This window comes from Hemitrygon akajei, chromosome 4, assembly GCF_048418815.1.
Source record: "Hemitrygon akajei chromosome 4, sHemAka1.3, whole genome shotgun sequence".
Lineage (NCBI taxonomy): Eukaryota > Metazoa > Chordata > Chondrichthyes > Myliobatiformes > Dasyatidae > Hemitrygon > Hemitrygon akajei.
The window spans coordinates 100,910,061-100,934,249 of NC_133127.1; the positions used below are offsets into that span (position 1 = coordinate 100,910,061).

Here is a 24,189-nt window from a genome sequence, read left to right on the forward strand (position 1 = left end):
TTGACTGGGTGAACCACACAATCCCTTGTCTAAGCTCAATGTCCGGCCCAGTGCGGCTACACACTTCCTCAAAGGTAGGTCAAAACACCGGGTGAACCAACAATGTTTTCAGAAAGCTCTCTCCTTGCAGGCTCCCATTAGCCTCCTCACAACAGGAGTGCTTGTCCCCACAAGAATTGAAACTCCGCCCTTCTCAATGCAGTCCGGACAAGCCAGTGCTAATGTATCAAGGACCTCAGCCACTTCCACATCTGTCTCTGAAAGCTCCAGCTTCACTGAAAAATATCCATCATACAGATAATCACCCACACTAAGCCCCAGATCTCTAGCACACTGAGTGGTGTCACTGGTAAATGCATCAAATACTGGTTGTAAAACGAATGGTATAGCAAAGTAACCTGTGAGCCTGTGTTAAGTATGGCTCTAGCATAAATATCCTCTATCTTTAGTGATACACTGGAGCTTAACCCCATTAAGCCTTCAGGATTAGGGTTTTTTGCTTTAAGGTGTTCCTTGATATATTGTTGGGAACGCGTTCCCCCTGAGACACCAGGCCGTTCCCTCACTGGGTCTCTTCAAAGTTTCTCAATGTCTCTCTCTGCTTAAGTAAATGGGGGCTCACTCTCCAAAGGGTTTCCCATCGTTCACACTCCCGCCTGAAGCATTCTTCTTCACCACGGTTATAAAAGACAAAACCAGCTTCTTATGGGGCCTGCCTCCCTATCCACTGCTTCGTATGGGGGGCACACCCACTGATAACAACTGGGACATCTCAGTTCTCAAATCTGCCACGATCTCCTTTACCACTCCCCTGGGTGAGCTATCCATGGTCACTTCAACACAGGGGGCTACTACTGAGGACTGTACCCTGCTGACAGAGCCCCCCCGTGTCTCTGATGCATTCTCCTCCTCTCGTACTTCTCTGATCTGCTCAACAAATGAGGGAGGGGAGCACGTCATATGAGGAAGTTGGAGACCCCAAGCAATCAGGTCCTGGGAATGGGCGCCTTTTGCTATTTGGTCCATTCTTAACTGATCCACCTCAGCCGACTGCATGGCTCCTCTATGCCATAAGCAATTTAGCTGCCTCTTTAGCCAAAAAATGTAAGCAGAAAGCTTCTCCCCCTTCTCCTGACACATGTTCTAAAACTCTGTCATGAGTTCCATTGGGCTTCCTGTCACGCCAAACACCCTTACTAGTGCTTGCATGTAGGCCACAGAGGTGGCAAAGGGGTTCTGTGTCTCTACAGCTCTCACTACATCAGCAGCATGGCCTCTCAAACTCTCAACCAATTATTGTCTTTATACATCATCAGAGCACTGCCTCTCATCTAACAACTGAGAGGTCTGCTCCGCTCAAGTTTCATACTCCTCTTCCCCCTTGGGGATGGGCTTCACCCCACAGAATATTCTCAGTTTTTGATTGCTAGGACCGTCTGCCTGGGCACTGCACCATTTATTCGCCAGGCAGGTAAGGGCTGATATCAACTCAGAAGTTCCACTCTCCACTGGGGGACTCATTAGACATTTCAAATCAGACCACTCCTTCCCCTTGCTCTGCAGAAATGAGTACAACCTGCGTTTGAAGTCTCCATCTCCAACTATGGGAGACTCGGCTTACGATTTGGCCCACCCTCCTCCTCCCGGAAAGCATGAACAGCCCATGGCCCGCTCTCTCGCAGGGCCCCCATAGTACCAGGCAGTTCCACTGCCGTTACGTCAGCGCTAGTCTGAACTAAAACAAAGTCTTTGCCCACCATTTTATCAAACCTGCACACCACAATCGTAACTGTTCCTATGATTTTAACAGTACTTAAAATTCGAATTAACAATTCATCAGGAAACCGAATGTCTACCCCACTCAACACGCACGCATTTATTACCAGTAACCCCATGGATTCGCACCACCATTCAACCCTTGCACCATCCATAACCATGTATTGTAATCACTTTACTGGATAATAGTTTAGCACAGACTTAAAACACACAATCCACTGGATCAATGCTCAGGGCAATCACACAGCATCCAACAAAATCAATCCTAGATGATACCCCCGCAATGAAACACTCTGGTTTCCGTGGCTACATAAGTCTAGGGAAGACAATCTCTGGTCCCGCCAAACGTGTGAGTCTGAGGCGTGAGCCCACCCCAAAACCCCATTTGTGTAATTCGTTACCCTGTTACAAATGAGTGCTACGAAATAACAGACAGTACACCGCATACAATTAAAAGATTTAGCTTTATAATTCTTAGTTTGACTAACGTTAGTAACGAAAAGAACAAAATAAAAGGACCCAGTTTAATGAAACAGACTAATGTGCACAAGTTGGAGCTCACGATTTCCCCAGATCACCAATTCTCAATCAATCTCACCCCAGGATTCGCTGAATCACAGTCCCGCTCTGGGTCAAATCCTACAACCTCTTCTCTTTTTCTCTCCTGAACCAAAAAAAAAAACTCCAAGCCCAACCTTAGTGTCCCTCACCAGAAAAACTTCCCCTTGAATTTGACCATCCTAATTGGATGGCAGACATTTCTCCTCATCACTTACCTTCAACAATAACCCAAACATAAGCTGAAACAAGCAGCTCACACAGAACAGCACAAAATGATATACCTACAGCATAACAGTAAAAAATATGAACCAGGGTCATCATCTAGTACCTCAAAATTCCACTCTAACATTTTCAAAAAAGGGAGACTTTAAGGAAGGTCATCAGTCTTGATCATTATTCCCATTAAGATCTTCTGATTACAATAATTTTATTTAGCTTTTTATACTGTAAGCATAAGGATCACCTTATATAGTGAAAGGTATTGAGATTTTGAAAACATTATTGAACTTTAATTGAGAATTATACTGTACCTCCCCCATTCTATGCCTGTCAATAGCAGAGTAATTGATATATGGTGCATAGGAGATCATGTCAGGTCGATCAATATTGTAAATGGCCTTAACTTTGGGAAGAGCTGCCAAATCCTTGTAGTCAAGAACTTCATCATCCAGCTTGGCCTAAGAAAGGAAGAACAATAGAAGGAAGCAAGAGACAATTAGCAGGATGCAAAGAAATTGGAAGAGCTAAAGTTAGCAGACAACTATTTCTAATAGTGGAGTATTCATGCCCCCGTAAGGACATCAGCTAACTTATTCAAGGTAACTTACTTAACACTAAGAAAACAGATTTATGAGAAGGAATTGTGCTGCATAATGTTGCAGAATGCATATTCAACATATATGAAGAAAGGTAATTTTCAAAAAGTGAAATGTTGTATGATGTTGCAGCTATTAGTGAAACATGGTTGCAGTAGGGGTGTGATTGGCAACTAAATATTCCTGGATTTCGTTGCTTCAGGTGTGATAGAATTGGAAGGGTAAGAGGGGGAGGTGTTGCATTGCTTGTCAGAGAAAATATTACAGCGGTGCTTTGGCAGGATAGATTAGAGGGCTTGTCTACGGAGTCTATTTGGGTGGAATTGAGGAATGGGAAAGGTGTAGTAACACTTATAGGGGTGTATTATAGACCACCTAATGGATGGTTTGGAGTTTGTAAAATATGTTCAGGTTAGTTTTTTTGCAGCAATACATAGAGGTACCAACTAGAGAAGGGGCAGTGTTGGATCTCCTGTTAGGGAATCAGATAGATCAGGTGATGGAGGTATGTGTTGGGGAGCACTTCGGGTCCAGTGATAGCAATGCTATTAGTTTCAATATAATTATGGAGAAGGATAGGACTGGACCCAGGGTTAAGATTTTTGATTGGAGAAAGGCTAACTTTGAGGAGATGCGAAAGGATTTAGAAAGCGTGGATTGGGACAATTTGTTTTATGGGAAGGATGTAATAGAGACATGGAGGTCATTTCAAGGTGAAATTTTGAAGGAACAGAATCTTTATGTTCCTGTTAGGTTGAAAGGAAAGGTTAAAAGTTTGAGAGAGCCATGGTTTTCAAGGGATATTGGAAACTTGGTTGGGAAAAAGAGAGAGATCTACAATAAATACAGGCAGTATGGAGTAAATGAGGTGCTCGAGGAACATAAAGACTGTAAAAAGCATCTTAAGAAAGAAATTAGAAAAGCTGAAAGAAGATACGAGGTTGCTTTGGCAAGTAAGGTGAAAATAAATCCAAAGGGTTTCTACAGTTATATTAATAGCAAAAGGATAGTGAGGGATAAAATTGGTCCCTTAGAGAATCAGAGTGGACAGCTATGTGTGGAGCCAAAAGAGATGGGGGAGATTTTGAACAATTTCTTTGGTATTCACTGAGGAGAAGGTTATTGAATTGTGTAAGGAATGGGAAACAAGTAGGGTAGTTATGGAAACTATGATGATTAAAAAGAGGAAGTACTGGCGCTTTTAAAGAATATAAACGTGGATAAGTCTCCAGGTCCTGACAAGATATTCCCTAGGACCTTGAGGGAAGTTAGTGGAGAAATAGCAGAGGCTCTGACAGAAATATTTCAAATGTCATTAGAAACGATGCTGGTGCCGGAGGATTGGCGTATTGCTCATGTGGTTCCATTGTTTAAAAAGGGTTCTAAGAGTAAACCTAGCAATTATAGGCCTGTCAGTTTGACGTCAGTGGTGGGTAAATTAATGGAAAGTATTCTTAGAGATGGTATATATAATTATCTGGATAGACAAGGTCTGATTAGGAACAGTCAACATGGATTTGTGTGTGGAAGGTCATGTTTGACAAATCTTACTGAATTTTTTGAAGAGGTTACTAGGAAAGGTGACGAGGGTAAGGCAGTGGATGTTGTCTATATGGACTTCAGTAAGGCCTTTGACAAGGTTCTACATGGAAGGTTAGTTAGGAAGGTTCAATCGTTAGGTATTAATATTGAAGTAGTAAAATGGATTCAACAGTGACTGGGAGATGCCAGAGAGTAGTGGTGGATAACTGTTTGTCAGGTTGGAGGCCGGTGACTAGTGGTGTGCCTCAGGGTTAGGGTTGTGGATAATGAAGTAGGTTTTCAAAGCTTGCAGAGAGATTTAGGCCAGTTAGAAGAGTGGGCTGAACGATGGCAGATGGAGTTTAATGCTGATAAGTGTGAGGTGCTACATTTTGGTAGGACTAATCTAAATAGGACATACACGATAAATGGTAGGGCATTGAGGAATGCGGCAGAACAGAGTGATCTAGGAATAATGGTGCATAGTTCCCTGAAGGTGGAATCTCATGTGGATAGGGTGGTGAAGAAAGCTTTTGGTATGCTGGCCTTTATAAATCAGAGCATTGAGTATAGGAGTTGGGATTAATGTTAAAATTGTACGAGGCATTGGTAAGGCCGAATTTGGAGTATTGTGTACAGTTCTGGTCACTGAATTATAGGAAAGATGTCAACAAAATAGAGAGAGTACAGAGAAGATTTACTAGAATGTTACCTAGGTTTCAGCACCTAAGTTACAGGGAAAGGTTGAACAAGTTAGGTCTTTATTCTTTGGAGCGTAGAAGGTTGAGGGGGGACTTGATAGAGGTATTTAAAATTATGAGGGGGATAGATAGAGTTGATGTGGATAGGCTTTTTCCATTGAGAGTAGGGGAGATTCAAACAAGAGGACATGAGTTGAGAGTTGAGAGTTAAACTTAAGGCAAAAGTTTAGGGGCAGAACTTCTTTACTCAGAGAGTGGTAGCTGTGTGGAACAAGCTTCCAGTAGAAGTGGTAGAGGCAGGTTCAATATTGTCATTTAAAAAATAAGTTGGATAGGTATACGGACAGGAAAGGAATGGAGGGTTATGGGCTGAGTGCAGGTCGATGGGATTAGGTGAGAGTAAGCGATCGGCACGGACTAGAAGGGCCGAGATGGCCCGTTTCCGTGCTGTAATTGCTATATGGTTATATGAAATGGTTATCCATTGACATATTCTATGCCAGGGGTGTCAAACTCATTTTAGGTCACGGGCCGGATTGAGCAAAATGCAACTTCATGCGGGCCGGATCAGTCAGACGCGTGCGAACGCAGCTTTCGTTGCCTCCGTTTTTTCAGCCTGCTCTCATGTGTCTTAGTCTCTGCTATAACTACGAAGTGTTTCACTTTACAAATTCCGTTTCTTATGAAGAAGACTGCCGAATAAACACTAAAAACCCTGAAAACCTGGTACCTGAATAAACTCAGCATTAGCCATATCATACGCCATAGGCGCTTCGATTACTGGGGCCAGCTTTAATAGTAATTAGATATTATCTCGCGGGCCAAAGATAATTCCACCGCGGGCCGGATTTGGCCCGTGGGCCTTGAGTTTGACATATATGTTCTATGCCCTCTTGCATGACTCTGTCCACCACAACCCCACCACTTTGCAGGATGTGAAACAGATGCAGATCTGAGCCCTGATCTCCAACTTGCCTTAGTTTTAACGAAGACACCAGGTAATTAGGTAATTTAAACATTACATTAGCTATTATGTTGTTGAAATCATAAACATCTGACATAATCTCCCAGATGTAACAGTAGCCAGAGGGCCTAGGGTAACGGAGGAACTGAAGGAAATTCACATTAGGCAGAAAATGGTGTTGGGTAGACTGATGGGACTGAAGGCTGATAAATCCCCAGGTCCTGATGGTATGCATCCCAGGGTACTTAAGGAGGTGGCTGTAAAAATTGTGGACGCATTGGGAATCATTTTCCAATGTTCTATAGATTCAGGATCAGTTCCTGAGGGTTGGAGGGCAGCTAATGTTATCTCACTTTTTAAGAAAGGAGGGAGATAGAAAACAGGGAATTATAGACCAGTTGGCCTGACATCAGTGGTGGGGTGGATGCTGGAGTCAATTATAAAACATGAAATAGCGACACATTTGGATAGCAGTAACAGGATCGGTCCAAGTCAGCATGGATTTACAAAGGGGAAATCATGTTTGACTAAGCTTATGGAATTTTTTGAGGATGTATCTATGAAAATGGACAAGGGAGAGCCAGTGGATGTAGTGTACCTGGCCTTTCAGAAAGCCTTTGATAAGGTCCCACATAGGAGATTAGTGGGCAAAATTAGAGCACATGGTATTGGGGGTAGGGTACTAACCTGGATAGAAAATTGGTTGGCAGACAGGAAACAAACAGTAGGGATTAACTGGTCCTTTCAGAATGGCAGGCAGTGACTAGTGGGGTACCGCAAGGCTCGGTGCTGGGACTGCAGCTATTTACAATATACATTAATGATTTAGATGAAGGGATTAAATGTAACATTAGCAAATTTGCAGATGACAGAAAGCTGGGTGGCAGTGCAAAATATGAAGAGGATGTAAGGAGAATGCAGGGTGACGGACAGGTTGGGTGAGTGGGCAGGTGCATGGCAGTTGCAGTTTAATGTGGATAAATGTGAGGTTATCCACTTTGGTGGCAAGAACAGGAAGGCAGATTACTATCTGAATGGTGTCAAGTTAGGAAAAGGGGAAGTACTACAAGATCTAGGTGTCCTTGTTCATCAGTCACTGAAAGTAAGGATGCAGGTACAGCAGGCAGTGTAGAAAGCTAATGGCATGTTGGCCTTCATAACAAGGGGAGCTGAGTATAGGAGCAAAGAGTCCTTCTACAGTTGTACAGGGCCCTGGTGAGACCACGCCTGGAGTATTGTGTTCAGTTTTGGTCTCCAAATTTGAGGAAGGACATTCTTGCTATTGCGGCAGTGCAGCATAGGTTCATGAGGTTGATTCCTGGGATGGCGGGACTGTCTTACGTTGAAAGATTGGAGCAACTGGGCTTGTATACACTGGAATTTAGAAGGATAAGAGGGGATCTGATTGAAACATATAAAATTAGTAAGGGATTAGACACGCTAGAGGCAGGAAACATGTTCCCAATGTTAGGAAAGTCCAGAACCAGAGGCCACAGTTTTAAGAATAAGGGGTAGGCCATTTAGAATGGAGTTGAGGTAAAACTTTTTCACCCTGAGAATTGTGGATCAATGAAGTGCTCTGCCTCAGAAGGCAGTGGAGGCCAATTCTCTGGATGCTTTCAAGAAAGAGTTAGATAGAGCTCTTAAAGATAGCGGTGGAATCAAGGGATATGGGGAGAGGGCAGGAATGAGGTACTGATTGTGGATGATCAGCCATGATCACATTGAATGGCGGTGCTGGCTCGAAGCGCCGAGTGGTCTACTCCTGCACCTATTGTCTATAACAATTATTTTAAAATATGGCCAGTTTTCCCATACCTTGCCAGCTACTAAACACAAACAATTCTGACCCCATGACATTGGAATCTGATGAGTCTTGTTTACCTATTTTATCATCTTCACCCATCACTGCCAACACCCACTAACCCTATAATCTCTCCTCTACTTTGGAACTCCAAAACATTCCTGATAGTGCTTGTTTTTTTTAAATTCATCAGGGTTTCACCGTGAATGCCAGCATTTATTGTCCTCGCCTAATTACCCAAGAGAAGATTGACCCAACTTTTTGAACCATGGCTGTTCTTCTGCTGAAGGTATTGTCACAGTGTTGTAGAGTGATGAAGGATTAGCAATATACTTTCAAGTCAAAACGTGTGATTTTAAGGAGAGTATGCAGACAATCAAATAGTTGTACATCTGCTGCTCTTACATTTTGGTGGTAGAGATTGCCAATTTGATGGTACTGTTAAAATACCTATGGATGTAACAGTAGTGCATTTTGTAGACGGTACATGTGCATTGTTCAAAGAGAAAATGAGAAACTGAAAGCTTAAGAAGGTGTTTGGGTGTCAGTCAAGCAGGTAGTGTTGACTTGAGGATTTTGAGCCTCTGGAGAGATGCTGGAGCTAAACATCCAGCAAGTGTTGGATATTCCATCACATTCTTGATTTGTATATTGGTAGACAGTAGAAAAACTTTAGAGTGTCAGGACGTTGGGTAGTTTTCCCAAAATACCCAGCCTCCAATGTACTCTAATACCCGTAATATTTATGTGGATGATCCAGTTGAGTTTCAATAGTACCTTCAGGGTGACCATGATAATGGTAATGCTACTGAATGTTAAAGGTAGTGTTATGTACCCTTAGGGTTCATATTTTCTGTGGTCTGTCACTTTAAAACGCGGGGAGAATGAGACTGACTTCTGCTCTATTGGATTTCTACTGACTACACTGTGTTTGGACTTATGCAAGGACACTTCTCCTGCTTCTGAGTTGCTATGGCGAAGAGAGGTGGAGTTATTTGATGGACAATCGATGTTATGGTTTCTCTGCAGGTTGTTTACATTTTTCCTGTAGCTTGTTTTGAATAAGCAAGGTCAGATGATCCTCCAACAGACACACAGTTACAGTCAAGATGGATTCGGTCAATGGAAGACACCAGTGAATCGGTCGCTGGTTTAAACTTTCAGTAGCTCAAAAGGGATGAGTTGAGATCGATCCAGAGTATTGATAAATGACTCTCACAAGTTTTCTGCAACTAGAACAAGTTTGCAGTAAGAGAAGAGAGGAGAGGAAGGTTTGAAACAGAAGAAAACTAATGACGAAGAGATCACTGTTTGGCCTCCCTCTCTAAATAGCCCATGAGGGTGAGTTTGTTTCTGTTCGGCTACGGAAGCGTGATTGTCACTTAGTTAATCCACAGGAATGGGTTCTCTGGTGAGGGGAAAACCTTTGTGAATACCACGTGTGTGTTTGCCCTTTGTCTGAGTGTGGTAGTTCACTAAAGAAAGGCACCCCTGTGGCAAATCACTGTTGGAGTTATTTCGTATGTCGTGGAACTGGATAAGTGGCTATCATTGTGTGTGTTTGGGGTAACTGTGTGGAATCTACTGGTGTGTCAACTCTTGCCTTGGTGGTGGTTCCCTTGAAGATGGTCCTCTTTTTTGTGATAAGCTACTGTTGATGATAATCCATACGTGGATTTCTCTTTGAGTATCCTGTGACCACCACTTTGAAATGTCCCATAACTGAATTCGGGTGTGGTACCACTTGTGTTGAAAGGATATTTGTTGAAGATCACTGTCAGTGAAACCTCGTGTGTGGAGTGGAACGACTTCGGAGATAAAACCTACTGCATTGTCATTTTGTATTGCTGTCTTGGAATCTGTGGAATATCAACGTAATTGCCTTCTCACAACATACGCCTTTGGATTACAAATCTCTCTCTCTTACCAACAACAGCAACCTCATGCATTGAACTGAACTTTCTCACATACCATCATAAGACTGTATCATTTACCACCTAAGCTTGCATGAGTTTGGGAAACATATACTCACACCTATATATGCCTAACACTGTTAATCCTTGGTTTATCTGGTTTTAAGTTTACTATAATAAACTAGTGTTTTGTTTATAGCAAAACCAGATTCCAGGTGTGTTCCATTTCTGCTGGATCTTTTAACCCTTTACAGGGTACGTAACAGTAGTGAGTTAGATTTTCTTTTGTTGGAGACATTTATTACTGGACACTTCTGTAGTGAAAGTATTACTTGCCACTTATCAGCCCATGCCGAAATGTTGTCTTGATCTTGCAGCATTGAGACATGGGAATCTGAGTACTTGTGAATGGAATTGAACATTGTGCAGTCATCAGCAAACATCTCACTTCTGATGTTATAGTGAATGGAAGATCACTGATGAGACAGCTGAAGATGACTACAGTGGAGGTAAATATCTCACAGTATTTTATTCTAACTAAATGAGTGTTTGAATTGCATGGAAGGTTTATGGACCACGTGCTGCTAAATAGGATTAATATAGATACCAGTTTAATGGTTGGCATAAACATAGGACCAAATTTGTGGCAGCTATCTTCTCATTGGGTTAATTGAGTTGATCTGCAGTGGATAAAGGGGTATTCTCTCTTTCTCTTGAAATTCAAAAGAACTCCAATAGGTTGAAATAGACTGTGTGGTTATATTATTATGTAATTAAACATTATTCAAGATATCCTCATAAATTTATTCTGGACCACCAAGCAGTTATTAGTTGTTCTTGTTCAGTAACATCTGGATATAAAGTCAAGATAATTGTTACTATGTTCCTGAGAATCACTTAAATTTATTATAACAAATTGCAGAAAAAATTCATTTGAAAACTTAGAAGCCCTAAAATTACATTTTGTGATTTTAGTAAACAAAGCTCAACATCTGACATTCGTTTTCCATCATCAAAATGGTTAGTAATAAATAGTGTACTTATCTTCTACTGAACAAAATTATACAAGACAGGAGTTAATTAATTCAAAAATGGAGCATGGAGTGTGGAACACTTATTTTCATTCTCTACCACTACCTCCACACTACACCATTCTTCAAAACTACATTATTTGCAAACTTCTTTGATCTCACATACATGATTGTGTATATACTTAGTTTATTTCCTTCCTCTTCCTTACCTATTCATAGTATTCATTGCAGTCAGTGTTCACACCACAAATATTGAAGAATTCTAAATATTGAGAATACTGAATAAACTTACATATATTATACGGCTTGGGGATCCTGAAGTACTTGAGGCTGGTACAGATGTGATGCTCTCAGAAGATGCACGAGTAACCTAAGGGCAAAACAACATATCAGCTGTTATCAAAATTAGAACATACATCCATACCTTAGCATATATGATTACAGTCTAAGAATAAGTAACAAACCACATTAGACAGATATGAGTAAAATTTTGTTTGTGAAGATGGCAATGAATATTTGAAGACATGAATACTTAGTTACCAAATTCAGTCAAGATTGAAAGATTTCTGGATATAAAAAGAATTAAGGGACACAAGAATAGTGCAGGAGAATGTGTTAAGGTAGATGGTCCATTATTTTGATAAACAATACAAAAGCCTCAAGTGGCCAAATGGCCACTACTTAGTCCTGCTTCATGTTTTCTTTTGGTTATCTAAGTGAAAAGACTTGATCTGTTGACGTTTCATTTGAAAAATCACAGAGTTTTAGTCTCATTAAGGCCTATGCTTTATGACCTGGAGTGGAAGGGGAAGAAAAATTATGCCAACACTGTGGTCAAGAATTAGGATTAGGCAATGTGAAATAAGAAATATTATTTTAATTTGGATTTCATTAGATAGGATGCCACTTCAAATTTCAAAGCAGATTTATTATCAAAGTATGTATACTATATACAACCTTAAGATTTGTCTCCTTACAGACAGCCACAAAACAAAGAAACCCACAAGAAGCCATTAAAAAAAACCATCAAAAAAGTGCAAGGAAAAAAAACAAATCATGCAAACAATAAAAGTAAGCAAGTAACATTCAGAAATGAAGTTCACAAAAGTGAGTCCATAGGAACAAAGCCAGTCATCACTGCAGCCAATCCAGGAGCCTGTTAGTTGCAGGCCACAGGCTCAGTTCAGGACAGAGACAAGTAAACCTTGCAGAGCAGTGAGCTGAACTGGCCTGTCCCTCACCTCCAGTCCCAACACCCTGACCTTTTCAGTATGGTCCAGTGCTTAATGCATCTAAACCTTGGGTCGTTCCTCCCTCTTAGACCCGGGCCCTGCTGCTTTAATACACTCTTGAGGCCCAGGTGGGCCCAGCCACCTCAATTTGGCCCACACCCAATCTTTCCAATTCAAATTGGCACTTACATCGATCAAACATCAGGTTCTTCCTCGCTCTGGGGCACAGATCCTGCCACATTGAACCAGCTCCAAGCAATGGCCAAACATTGGCTCATTCCTTGCTCTTGGGTCCCAGATCTATGTTGACTCTCAGAACATTTCTATTAACCCGGTTATTTCTCTGTAAACTATTTCCCTCATGTAATCCCCACACTCCTAACTCAATGTTATCACACTAGGGGTAATCTAACAACCAACACGTCTTTTGGTATAGGAGGAAGCCAGAGCACCTGGGGAGAACTCGTAAGCTCACAGGGTGAATGTGTAAACTCCACAGAAAGAACCTTTGGCTGACCTTTGTTACAATTGGAGGGGGCAGGGGGTGTGAATTCAGAATGATTTGTGCCAAAGAAGAGAGAAGTGGTCCTAGGATCATATTTGGTGATTGGCTAGGATTGGGGAATGAGCCATGAAAGACAAATATTGTATTGGCAATGAGATATATAGGAACACAAGAAATAGGAGCAAGAATAGACCAACTGGCCCTTCAAGTTTCAATGAAACCTCATACCTTCGTAATTTCCTTTGCTTACATCAAAAATCCTGGGTTCAGATTGAAATCCACCACTCCTTCCTGGGCTCTCTTGCAATAACTTTATTAATTAGATCTTTCTCATTGTAGTTCTAGATTTAAAGTAGTCTGTTCCATGATCAGTTCCTCAACATATTGAGTTAAAAACTTACCAAATAATTCAAACTCAACATTTTATTTGCTCAGTCTGCATGAATGTTAGTGACCTCATGATATTCATTTTCCCACTTTTATGCACTTCTAATTTATACTTATTTTAACACTGTATAGAGGCTAATAAATAGCTCTGTTGTTTTTTTCCTCTGCTGCTACTTACTGATTATAATTGTATGCAGTATTCTGCCAACCATTGTCTTTTTATAATCACCATTTTGATGATACCTCTAGTTAACAATGCAACCTTAGCACTTTTACCTCTTCGTTTGCTCTTCTCAAGTGTCAAAATGCCAATTTTGGTCACCGTCCACCCACATTACTGTCACGGACCTTTAGATCAATACCATTTATGGCCACGTGCTGCCAGTTCAACTCTCCAATTTGGAATGCAGTATGCAGTTAACTTTGCTCTTTGTTCTTTGATCCAATTTGCTATATGCCTATGTTTCCACTTCCTATTTATTTGCTTCAAATATTTCTAAATTCTAGTTTTGTTTCCTTCCTTCCTGATTCTCTCTTTAATTTCTCAAACACCTGCTAAGTTCAAATCTTCATAACATAAGCAATTTCCTCCAAAAGGTAAGTGATAAGAAATGGTGGGGTGGTGGGGGAAGGAGGAGGAAGGAATTGAAGATTGATACCATCATTGCAGGCCTCCAAAGACTTTAGGCCTAGTTGATCAGAATAGCATGGGATCAGTTGGTCAGGGAATCAGAGAGTCTGGAGGGTATAGTTGGGAGGTACTAGAAGGATCTGCGGGGTGGGTGTGGAGTTGGAGATTATAAAATAAGGAAGGATCTTCGCAACAATTCAGTGCTGGCCATCCCTGACCAGCAATACATTGGGAAGACCTTGTTGACCCAGGAGCCCAACAACAATCATATCCAAATGCTGCAGTCCAAATGACCTCAAAAATGTTCCAAAATGAGTGCCACATGAGAAGTAATATCATCAGAAATAGTATCATCGCATGTGTTCTCACCAAACAAGTCTACAGTCCCTGGAAGCTTCCAGTGATGACATAAATCTTCAATTTCTCACCCCTCATTTCTTGTATTGCTTATATTCATTGAAGGTTTAACTGTAAATAAAGCAGACATTTTGGAACCTCCTTGGTTCTAGTGAAGTTTGCACCCTGAAATTATGACTAAATTTCTGGAGCGATGGAATTCACAAACTGTCCTTTCCACATTTCACGCCAAATCAGTTTAGTGATTTTTTTAAAGCATTATTCACGAGTTAAATGTCTTACTGGTGACGTAAGTACATTCAGAGAAATATCTTTCTTTCCATCTTATATGCTTCACAAAAAATGGCATTGAGATATAATGTTTAAATTTGAGCACTAGGGGATTTGCAATTTGTTCAATCATTCCAGCTCCTTTGTCAAGTCAAAGCAGCATGGAACTAATTGCACTGCTCCAAATACTTAATCTCCATAAGTTATATTACATGCTGTAAGAACCTGTCCACGTGCCAGAGTACCGTATGCTTCAGACAGTTTGTATATAAACAGATGTTCACTGATTTCTCTTACTTTTTATGATTATTTTAAGAAATGGTTAACCTGTCAATGACTTTGTGAACAAAGGTAATAGTTTTTCCTCTGTTCCTATTAGAACACTTTTACTTGATACATTCATCACTTAGGCTTACTGAACAAACTCTATGGCTGCAGCCAATTAAAGCAATAGGAAGTTCATGGTTAAATGGGTTCAGACAAATTTGTAATTCATATCTGGTTTAGAAACAACTAATCAAGTATTTCCACATTTTCTGTTACTCTAGGTAACCAAATACAAGTCACATACTTGTGGACATGTATGTGTATTATTTTTCACCAGTATTCATGCAGAGTAACACATGTATAGTTGTTCTGTTAATGTAATTTTAAACTTTGTTTTACTTCAATGCTAAAGAATCTCAATAAAATAAATACAGCAGAAATTTTAATATTGCTTAATGAACCAGCACAGAAAAGCAGGATTATAATCTAGCCATTTACAATTTGGAAAAACAATAAAATTAAGTAGCTACATTATAAAACATAAACTTAAACGTTAAAAAATCATGAACAACTGAGACTATTTGAGATTGTTGTAATCTAATTATTATGGTAATAACTTATTAAAATATAAATAATTGGTGCTTTACTCAATTATTTAGTTACACATGTGACAATATTTCTTTCAACTTACTTTTTGCTTCTCTTCTGCCCTAGCAGCTTGTTTACAGACTGGATGCCAAATTAAAGTACCTGTAGCAAGTAGAAGCAAAAAATAAACAAAATAGGAAGGTATGAATTTAAATTTAAGTTCAACATATCAAGATCCACTTTATCATTATCCTGTTCATATCTCTCTGTGCAGATAGACCATAAAAATTATGGAAGAATGTTGTGGCTGGCCTGTTTCCCCAAATGAATTTTGTGTATGAGAACCAGGTGAACTGAAAGGGAGAGATATTGCTTGTTTTATTGTTGTACCCAAAAGAATGCACAAGGTGAAAATATGCTCAAAACTTGAAGATTTCAAGTTACTACTCTCTTGGAATTTTGACTATATCAATTGGCATTTTTGCAAATACAAAACAGCAGAATGAGTCTCATTCCTGTAATAAATCTAAAATATTATCAATCAATGCACACATTTATACCTTAAACTGCTGCTATATCAGGGAGCTCCACAAAAGAAATTCTGGATGACAACTTGCAGTCACAACAGTAACCTGACATATATTTGCAGTTGTCTAGATACTCAAAGCTGAGTGGAGACCCAGTGAGATCGTGTCTGCAACAGACAAACTGCATCAAGTCCAGATCTTTGCTCAGGCAGGAGTTAATTCTAGCCACACTCATCCTCCAGAAGCACGTCATTACAGTAGATGTGAGTGCTACCAGTCGATAGCCACTGAGGCAGCAGCAATATGATTGCTGCCCTTTGAAATAGGAAGGAATGCAGTCCACTCTGAAGCCATCCTTGAACACTCCAGAAACTGATCAACACAAATTTTCAGTACTCAGGCAAGTACTCCTGATACTTTGAAGGATGATCTGACATTGACTTCTGAGACAGAGTGACGGGGTCACCAAATGTTGTGGGAATTTTCACAGGTGAAATGCTATTCTTCCTTTCAAAGTGTGAATAAAAGGTGTGAGGTTGTTGAGGAGGATCGCAGCATGTTCAGATGCAGTGACCACTCCGTCTCTGGGTGTAATAGCTTGCCCATGTCCTTTACATTTTTGTTATGATCAGAAGACGCTGCTGACTATTAAATATACTGTGCACAGCAATTCCCTCTCGCTAGTGAACTGTTGGACTGCAGAGGAGCACCGCAGCTTGAGCTTATTGTGCACACCATTGCCTGCTTCAGACATCCAGGAAAGGCACCACAGAAAGCGATGCTCAAGGAAATAAGCAAGCTGGAAACCAGGAGTGATTTAGATTGAAGCCTTTCATGCTGGCACTCCTGTCATTCTTACTGGCAAACATCCATTCATTTGAAAATCAACTAGACTACCTGCGCCTGAGACTGAATCAGTGAGAGACAAGGTACTTCATGATTCCATACCAGATGCAGTCATCCAGCTGGACGGTTTCAGCGTATTTCGGGCTGACAGGATCCCAGCGATCTCAGGCAAGACCCATGGTGGCTGTATCCATATTTACATGAATAAGAATGGGCAGGTTCATGAGAGTTGTTCAGGAGGGTTTAAACTAATTTGGCAGGGGGCTGGGAACCAAAATGATAGTGCTGAGGATGAGGTACGTGTTTTACAAACAAGGGCAATGTGTAGTGAGACTCCTTGAAAGGAAAGGCTGATGATAGGGCAAAATTGCAGTCAACAGGTGGAGTTGCAATGTAAAAGGTAGACAAAAATCGAAAAAGGTGAATACAGGACTGAGGGTGTTATATTTGAATGTGCGCAGTGTACAGAATAAGGTAGATGAAGCACCGTCACAGATTGTCATGTATGATGTTGTAAGCATCACTGAATCATGGCTAAAAGGGGATTACAGCTGGTAGCTTAATGTCCAAGGTAACCAATTCTTTTGAAAGGAAAGGCAAGAAAGCAGAAGAGGTATTGCTCAGTTGGTAAAAAATTAAATCAAATCATTAGAACAAGGTGACATAGGGTCAAAAGTCGTTGAATCATTATGGATAGAGCTAAGGAACTTCAAGGGTAAAAAGACCCCGATGGGAACGCAAATTACAACAGGAGAAAGAAAATGCATGCCAAAAGGGCAATGTTACAATAGTCATGGAGGATTTCAATATGCAGTTAGATTGGGAAAATCAGTTTGGTACTGGATCCCAAAAAGGGGAAATCGTAGAATGCCTACGGGATGGCTTTATAGAGCAGCTTGTAGTTGAGCCCACTAGAGGATCAGCTGTTCTGGATTGAGTGTTGCACACTAAACTGGAATTGATTAAAGAGCTTAAGGTAAAAGAACCTTTAGGGAAAAGTGAGCATAAGATGATTGAATTCACCCTGAAATTTGAGGAGCAGTTAAAGTGTTAGTATTATAGTGGAGTAATGGGGATCACAGAGGCATGAGAGAGGAGTTGGCCAGAATAGACTGGAAAATAAAATTTGCAGAGCAGCAATGGCTGGAATTTCTGGAAGCAACTTGGAAGGCACTGGATTTATACATCCCAAAAAGCAAGAATTCTAAAGGCAAGATGACACAACTGTGGCTAACAAGAGAAGTCAAAGCCAACATAAAAGCCAAAGAGAGGACATACAGTAGAGAAAAAAGAATTGTGGGAAGTCCAAGGATTGGGAAGCTTTTAAAAACCAAAAGAAGGCAACTAAAAAGTCATTAAGAAGGTCCACTGGAAAATGATGTGGGAGAGGTAATAATGGGGCATAAGAAAATAGTGGACAAACTGTAAGTATTTTGCATCATTCTTCACTGTGGAAGACACTATCCACATGGTGGAAATTCCAGGTGTCAGGGGATCATGAAGAGTGTGAAGTTACCATATGTAGGGAGAAGGTTCTCGGAAAACTGAAAGGTCTTAAGGTATGTAAGTCACCTGGACCAGACAGTGTACACCCCAGGGCTTTGAAAGAGTAGCTGAGGAGATCGTGGAGGCATTAGTAATGATCTTTCAAGAATTACTAGATTCTGGAATGGTTTCCAGAAAACTGAAAAATTTCAAATGTCATTCCTCTCTTCAAGGGAGAGAGACATAAGAAAGGATATTACAGACCAATTAGTCTGACCTCAGTGGTTGGGAAGATGTTGGAGTTCATAGTTAAGGATGTGGTTTTGGAGTACTTGGAGGCATATGATAAAACAGGTCACAGTCAGCATGGTTTCCTCAAGGGACTATCTTGCCTAACAATTCATTGTAGAAATAACAAGCAGGATAGACAAAGGACCATTGGTTAATGTTGTGTACTTGGATTTTCAGAAGGCCTTTGACAAGGTGCCTTACATGAGGCTGCTTAACAAGTTATGAGCCCATGGTATTATAGGAAAGATGCTAGCATGGATAAAGCTGTCAATGATTGGCAGGAGGCAAAGAGTGGGTATAAAGGGAGCCTTTTAATGCTTGACCTGGAGGTGTTCCACAAGGGTCTGTATTGGGACTGATTCTTTTTATGGTATATGTTAATGTTTTGGATGATGGAATTGAGGGCTTTGTTGCAAAGTTTGCAGATGATATGAAGAGAGTGCTAGGGCAGGTAGTTCTGAGGTTACAGAAGGACTTAGACAGATTAGGAAAATGAGCAAAGAAGTGGCAGATGGAATACAGTGTTGGGAAATGTACGGTCATGCACTTTGGTAGAAGAATTGAAAGGGTTGATTATTTTCTAAATTAAGAGAAAATACAAAAAAAATGAGGTGCAAAGGGACCTGGGAGCTCCTTGTGTAGGATTCCCTAAAGGTTAGTATGCAGGTTGAGTCTGTGTTGAGGTAGATAAATTCAATGTTAGCAATCACCTCAAGAGGACTAGAATATGAAAGCAAAGATGACTAGCCAATAAAACAGGATACCAGAAGTTTTTTTGGTTATATAAAGAGTAAAAGGAAGGTCAGAGTTGATATTGGAGCACTGCTGGTGAGGTAGTAATGGGGAACATAGATTGGAGGATAATCAATGTTGTTCCACTTTTTAAAAAAGGATCTAAAGAGAAAGCAGGAAATTATAGGCCAATGAGTTTGACATCAGTTGTGAGAAAGTTATTGGAAAGTATTCTAAGGGTCTGGATATATGTATTTGGATAGACATGAACTGATTAAGTATAGGCAGTATGACTGTGTGTGTGGTAGGTCATGTCTAACCAAAATAATTTTTTGAGGAATTTACCAGTAAACTGGATGAAGGCAAGGTGGTGGATGTTGTCTACATGGACTTTAGTAAGGGATTTTACAAAGTACCACATGGGTAGCTGGTCAACAAGATTCAATTGCTCAGCATTCAAGATGAGGTAGTAAATCAGATTAAACATTGACTTTTGGGGGAGAAGTCTGAGAGTGGTAGTAGAGGGTTGCCTCTCTGACTGCAGGCCTGATGTGCCACAGGGATTGGTGCTGGGTCCTTTGTTGTTTGTCATCTATATCAATGATTTGGATTGTTGTATCATATCAATCAAATAAAAGCACGCATGTGGGAGATGGCTTTAACTGGTATATTCACATTGTAGTGAGAGAGAGCAGATCAATGTGCATAGGTGTTATCAGTCCAAGGCTAAGGAGAGTCATTGCTCTAAAAGAAATAGATCCATACATTACATTTCCTCTCCCTTTAGATTAATGTAACATAAAACTGTATATGTACAAAACATTCAATTTCCCTTTCACAAACCATATTCAAATAAACATGCTTTCACAATAATGGTCCATAACTAATTTCACTATACTAAAGATTCAGTCTTTTGAGTGGCACTCTGTTTCTTTCAGATAGCACCTCTGGACTTGTGGAGTAGCATCAGGTTTGGCTGGTGTCTTGTCAAGGACAACTTTCTCTGCTGCAGGTGTCATGTTGCTGTCAGTGACATGATCGTCACTGAGGGGTAAGTCCAGCAGCTGTAATGTATCCATCTTGCTGGATGCAGTCGACTCAGGTGTGTTCTTCAGTTGAGCATCTGGTACTCAGTCCACATGATGTCTCCATGTATGATCTCCAACACCCACTGTGTACATCAGTGGTCCAGTTCTTGTAGCTATCCTAGCAGGTGTCCATATATCTTCTTGGTAATCACACATTAGGACTTCCTGTCCAATCTCAAAGCTTCTTGCTGATTCACTTGGCAACTGGTTGAACTGTTTATTCTGCACTTCCCTCCATGGTTCTAGTTTCAAGAGGTCTATGTGAGATCTCAGATTCTTGCTTGTGAACAGCATTGCAGGAGTTTGATTTGTCATCGCGTGTACAGAATTTTGATACACAGAAAGGAAATTGTCCACCTTGTGCTGTAGAAAAATGCCCTCCTTGTCCATAGCTTTTCTTAAAGATTTCTTAAAGATTTGGATAAACCTTTCAGCTGACTTGGAATGTTTGATGCTGATTTTTCTTCATGAATAGTCTAAACTCTTTTGATGTGTACTGTGGTCCATTGTCACTCACAATTTGTCCTGGTAAGCCATTTATGGTGAAGATAGTCCTCAGAGTTGAAACAGCCTTTTCTGAGGTGGTTGACTTCATTGGAATGACCTCCAGTCAGCAATCAGCAATCAGAATGAGTCCATGAATCATCCAGCAAAGTCAATATGTACCCTTTCCTATAGTGATGACAACCACTCTCACAGGTGTAACGGTGCCTGTGGAGGTGAATTTTGAACTTTTTGGCATCTCAAACAGCTCTTAGTCAAGTCTTCAATCTATCTGTCTATTCTGGGCCACCACACATTGTTCCAGGCAAGACTCTTCATCTTGACTGCACCCACGGAGAAGTGTACTGAGGTTGTTATTATCACAAAATGTATCCGACAGCTCTCAGGGAAGCAAGAACTGTGCTTTCCTACTCTGCCATGAAGGCAAAAAGGGAGCATTCTCAGAGAATATACAGCTACCTCTGCGATACCAGAGATACGAGGTGCATGCAGCAGGGAATTCAGAGGATTACAGACTACAAGTCTACCTTGCTCGTCAGTGACCAGGATGCCTCACTCCCCAACAGGCTGACTGGTTTTTATGCCGGGTTTGATTTGCAGAAGAAAGTGATGGCGAGGAAGGCACCTCTCATCCCAGGGGAGCAGACACTCCGCCTGGAAGAAGCTGAGGTGAGGAAGACCCTGGCCAGACTCAACCCATGCAAAGCTGCAGTGCCCAATAATATACCAGGTCAGGTTCTGAAAGACTGTGGTGCTCAGCTGAGATGCTGACTGATATAATCAACATCTCTTTGGAACAGTCTACTGTCCCCTCAGTTTTCAAGGTGGCAACCATCATTCGAGTACCAAAGAAGGCGATAGTAACCTGCCTGAATGAGTGTCGTCTGTTGGCATTAACATCAACCATTATGAAATTATTTGAGTGGCTGGTCATGGAACACATTAAAGCCTTTCTCCCAGCTATATTGGACTCTTCCTAGTTCACTTATTGCTCAAATTGATCCATTGATGATGCAATAGCCTCTACCCTCCGTTCTGTCCTGTCCCCCTGGAAAAAAGAGTCCCATATGTCAGAATGCTGTTCACAGACTTCAGTTTGGTGTGTAACATTATCATATCCCCACCCCCCAAAAAACTGGTGGGGAAACTGTCCTCGCTGGCCCTCAAAACTTCCCTCTGCAACTGCATCCTGGACTTATCAGAAAGGCCACAGTCAGCCCTTGAGGGCAGCAATGTCTCTATTCCCGTTATGCTGAGCACTGGCGCTTCCCAGGGCTGTGTGCTCAGCCCACCTCTGTTCACACTGCTGACACATGAGTGAGTCGCAGGATTCAGCTCAAACCAAGTTTGCGGATGACACAACAGTGGTCGGCCTCATCAACAACAATGATGAGTCGCAGTACAGGGAGGAAGTGGAGTGGCTGGTGGACTGGTGTGAGAAGAACAACACAAGTCTGAACATGCAGAGGACCAAGGGAATCATAATGGACTTCAGAAAGGTGCAGATGAACCATCCCCCTCTGCTACATGTCTCCTCCGTATGGAGAGTTAAGTGCACCAAGTTCACACCATGGATGACATTATCTGGTCCTTAATATCACCTCCCTGAACAAGGTGGCACAGTAGTGTCTCCACTTCTTTAGGAGATTGAGGCAAGCAAGGCTCTCCACCTCCCATCTTAACTGGTATGAGAGCAGCCAAGCACTGGACCAGAAGTCCCACAAAAGACTGTGAGAATGCCTGAGAGGATCATAGGAGTCTTCTTACCATCCTTTGGGGACATTTAGCAGGTGAATTTCAGTCTATAGGTTGTGGGAACAGTTCAGTCAAGTTAAGCTGAATGAAGTTATCCCCTCTGGGTCGAGAGCCTGATGGTTGACGGTTAATTCGGTACTATTAATTCATTATGAGTTAGGATCAAAGGAACATTTAGAAACCTTTCTCTGGCAAAACAATATGAAGATACTAAGGATAAGATTACAGATCTTCAAAGGTTCCAAATTTACCAATGTTAACTGAATTCCAATGAACATTGAACATAATTTTGAAGCGATTCAGTGATTTAAATTTCCTTCTTATTTTTTCCCAGTCCCAGTAGGCACAAGTATCTAATTTGGCAACAAAGATATTTTCCATCTACCCTACCTTACCTTTACCAGAATAGCTGCTACATCTTGATCTTGAAAATGCTCTTCCCTGAAATTTCTAGTTTTTCTGAACATGCATATTGTGCATGCCATGCCCTCAATATATTCAAAGGTACTTCACAGCCATTTAAGTCCTTATGAACTATATGTTGAACTATCAATCCCAAGTTTAAATCCAAAGCAATAAGCAATTCCAAATTAGTATATCCAGATCACAATATCTGGAGGGCATCTCCAAAAAAAAGCAAGCCCTGCCCAAAGAACAGCAGGTAAACTATTAATGCGATCACTTTGAATGTCACATCTCCTAGACCCAGTTGTGCAATCCACTAAACAGCATTGCAAAATGAATCTGTTTATAAATTTTCATTTAATCCAGCAGACCAGAATTCCAGTTTTCATTTTTAATATCACTTTCACTCCTTTTGATCAAATATTCTTTTGCTCAATGATTTTTATCTAAATATATTAACTACTGTATAAGTAGGATTGTTTCATTAATAAGCCTGAATTCTTATCAAGGTGAATCACATTAAACTGTAACTTCGAGTAACCTCACAAAACTCTGCTTATAAAATGAGCAGAATGCAAAGTTCTAAGGTTGCATTGAGCAGCCTAATTAAAGTGTGAAGTAAAAAGTAATATAGATTGTCAAAAGTTCATTCATTAGTTTTTATACCTTGCAGATACATTTCTTCCCCTTCTGCAAACATCTCCTCGCACCTGGCACATCGTGCACAGTCTGGATGATAATGTTTGTCTCCCGCCTAGAAAATAAATGAGGTTAATGGCTAATTTTATTAGTGTACTTATGTTTTGCAGATTGGTTCAATTTTCATATTAATTAACAGAAATAATTATTTTATCATAATTTCAGCTTCTGTTCAGTTTGAATAAATGTGGTGATTCATTAGATATATTTCATTCCCAACCTCTTCCACATGTCAAAAATGTCTCCAAAGATAAATATAAATTAAAATTTCATTTGTGCTAAGCTCAACTCCTCTGTGCTCAACATCACACCAAAGGCACCTCTACCAGTCATCACACAAATTCTAGTACTGCTTTCTACAGTGTCATATCTTAATTCTGGGGGAAGTCTGGAGGCCCAAGAAGGCAGTAGCTTTCTATTTTATCCACTACCTCCAAACATTGAAATTTCGCAAGTGACTTGGAGACTCTTTTTACTTGTGCTTTAATGGAAAATACACTGAGTGGTTTACAGTGCTTACCCTCTGACTTTGCT

The 24,189-nt window shown here is 40.7% G+C and overlaps 1 protein-coding gene across 1 annotated transcript in view; it reads right to left on the bottom strand.

The window, feature by feature from the left end:
* Positions 1–24,189, bottom strand: part of ablim2 (actin binding LIM protein family, member 2) — a 381,429-nt gene that overhangs the window by 130,125 nt on the left and 227,115 nt on the right. Inside the window, exons 7-10 of the mRNA XM_073043109.1 lie at positions 23,623–23,710; positions 15,427–15,485; positions 11,379–11,456; positions 2,868–3,014 (exon numbers count right to left, since the gene is read on the bottom strand). Of these exons, the coding sequence (XP_072899210.1) occupies positions 2,868–3,014; positions 11,379–11,456; positions 15,427–15,485; positions 23,623–23,710 (372 nt within the window). The remainder of the gene's footprint in view (positions 1–2,867; positions 3,015–11,378; positions 11,457–15,426; positions 15,486–23,622; positions 23,711–24,189) is intronic.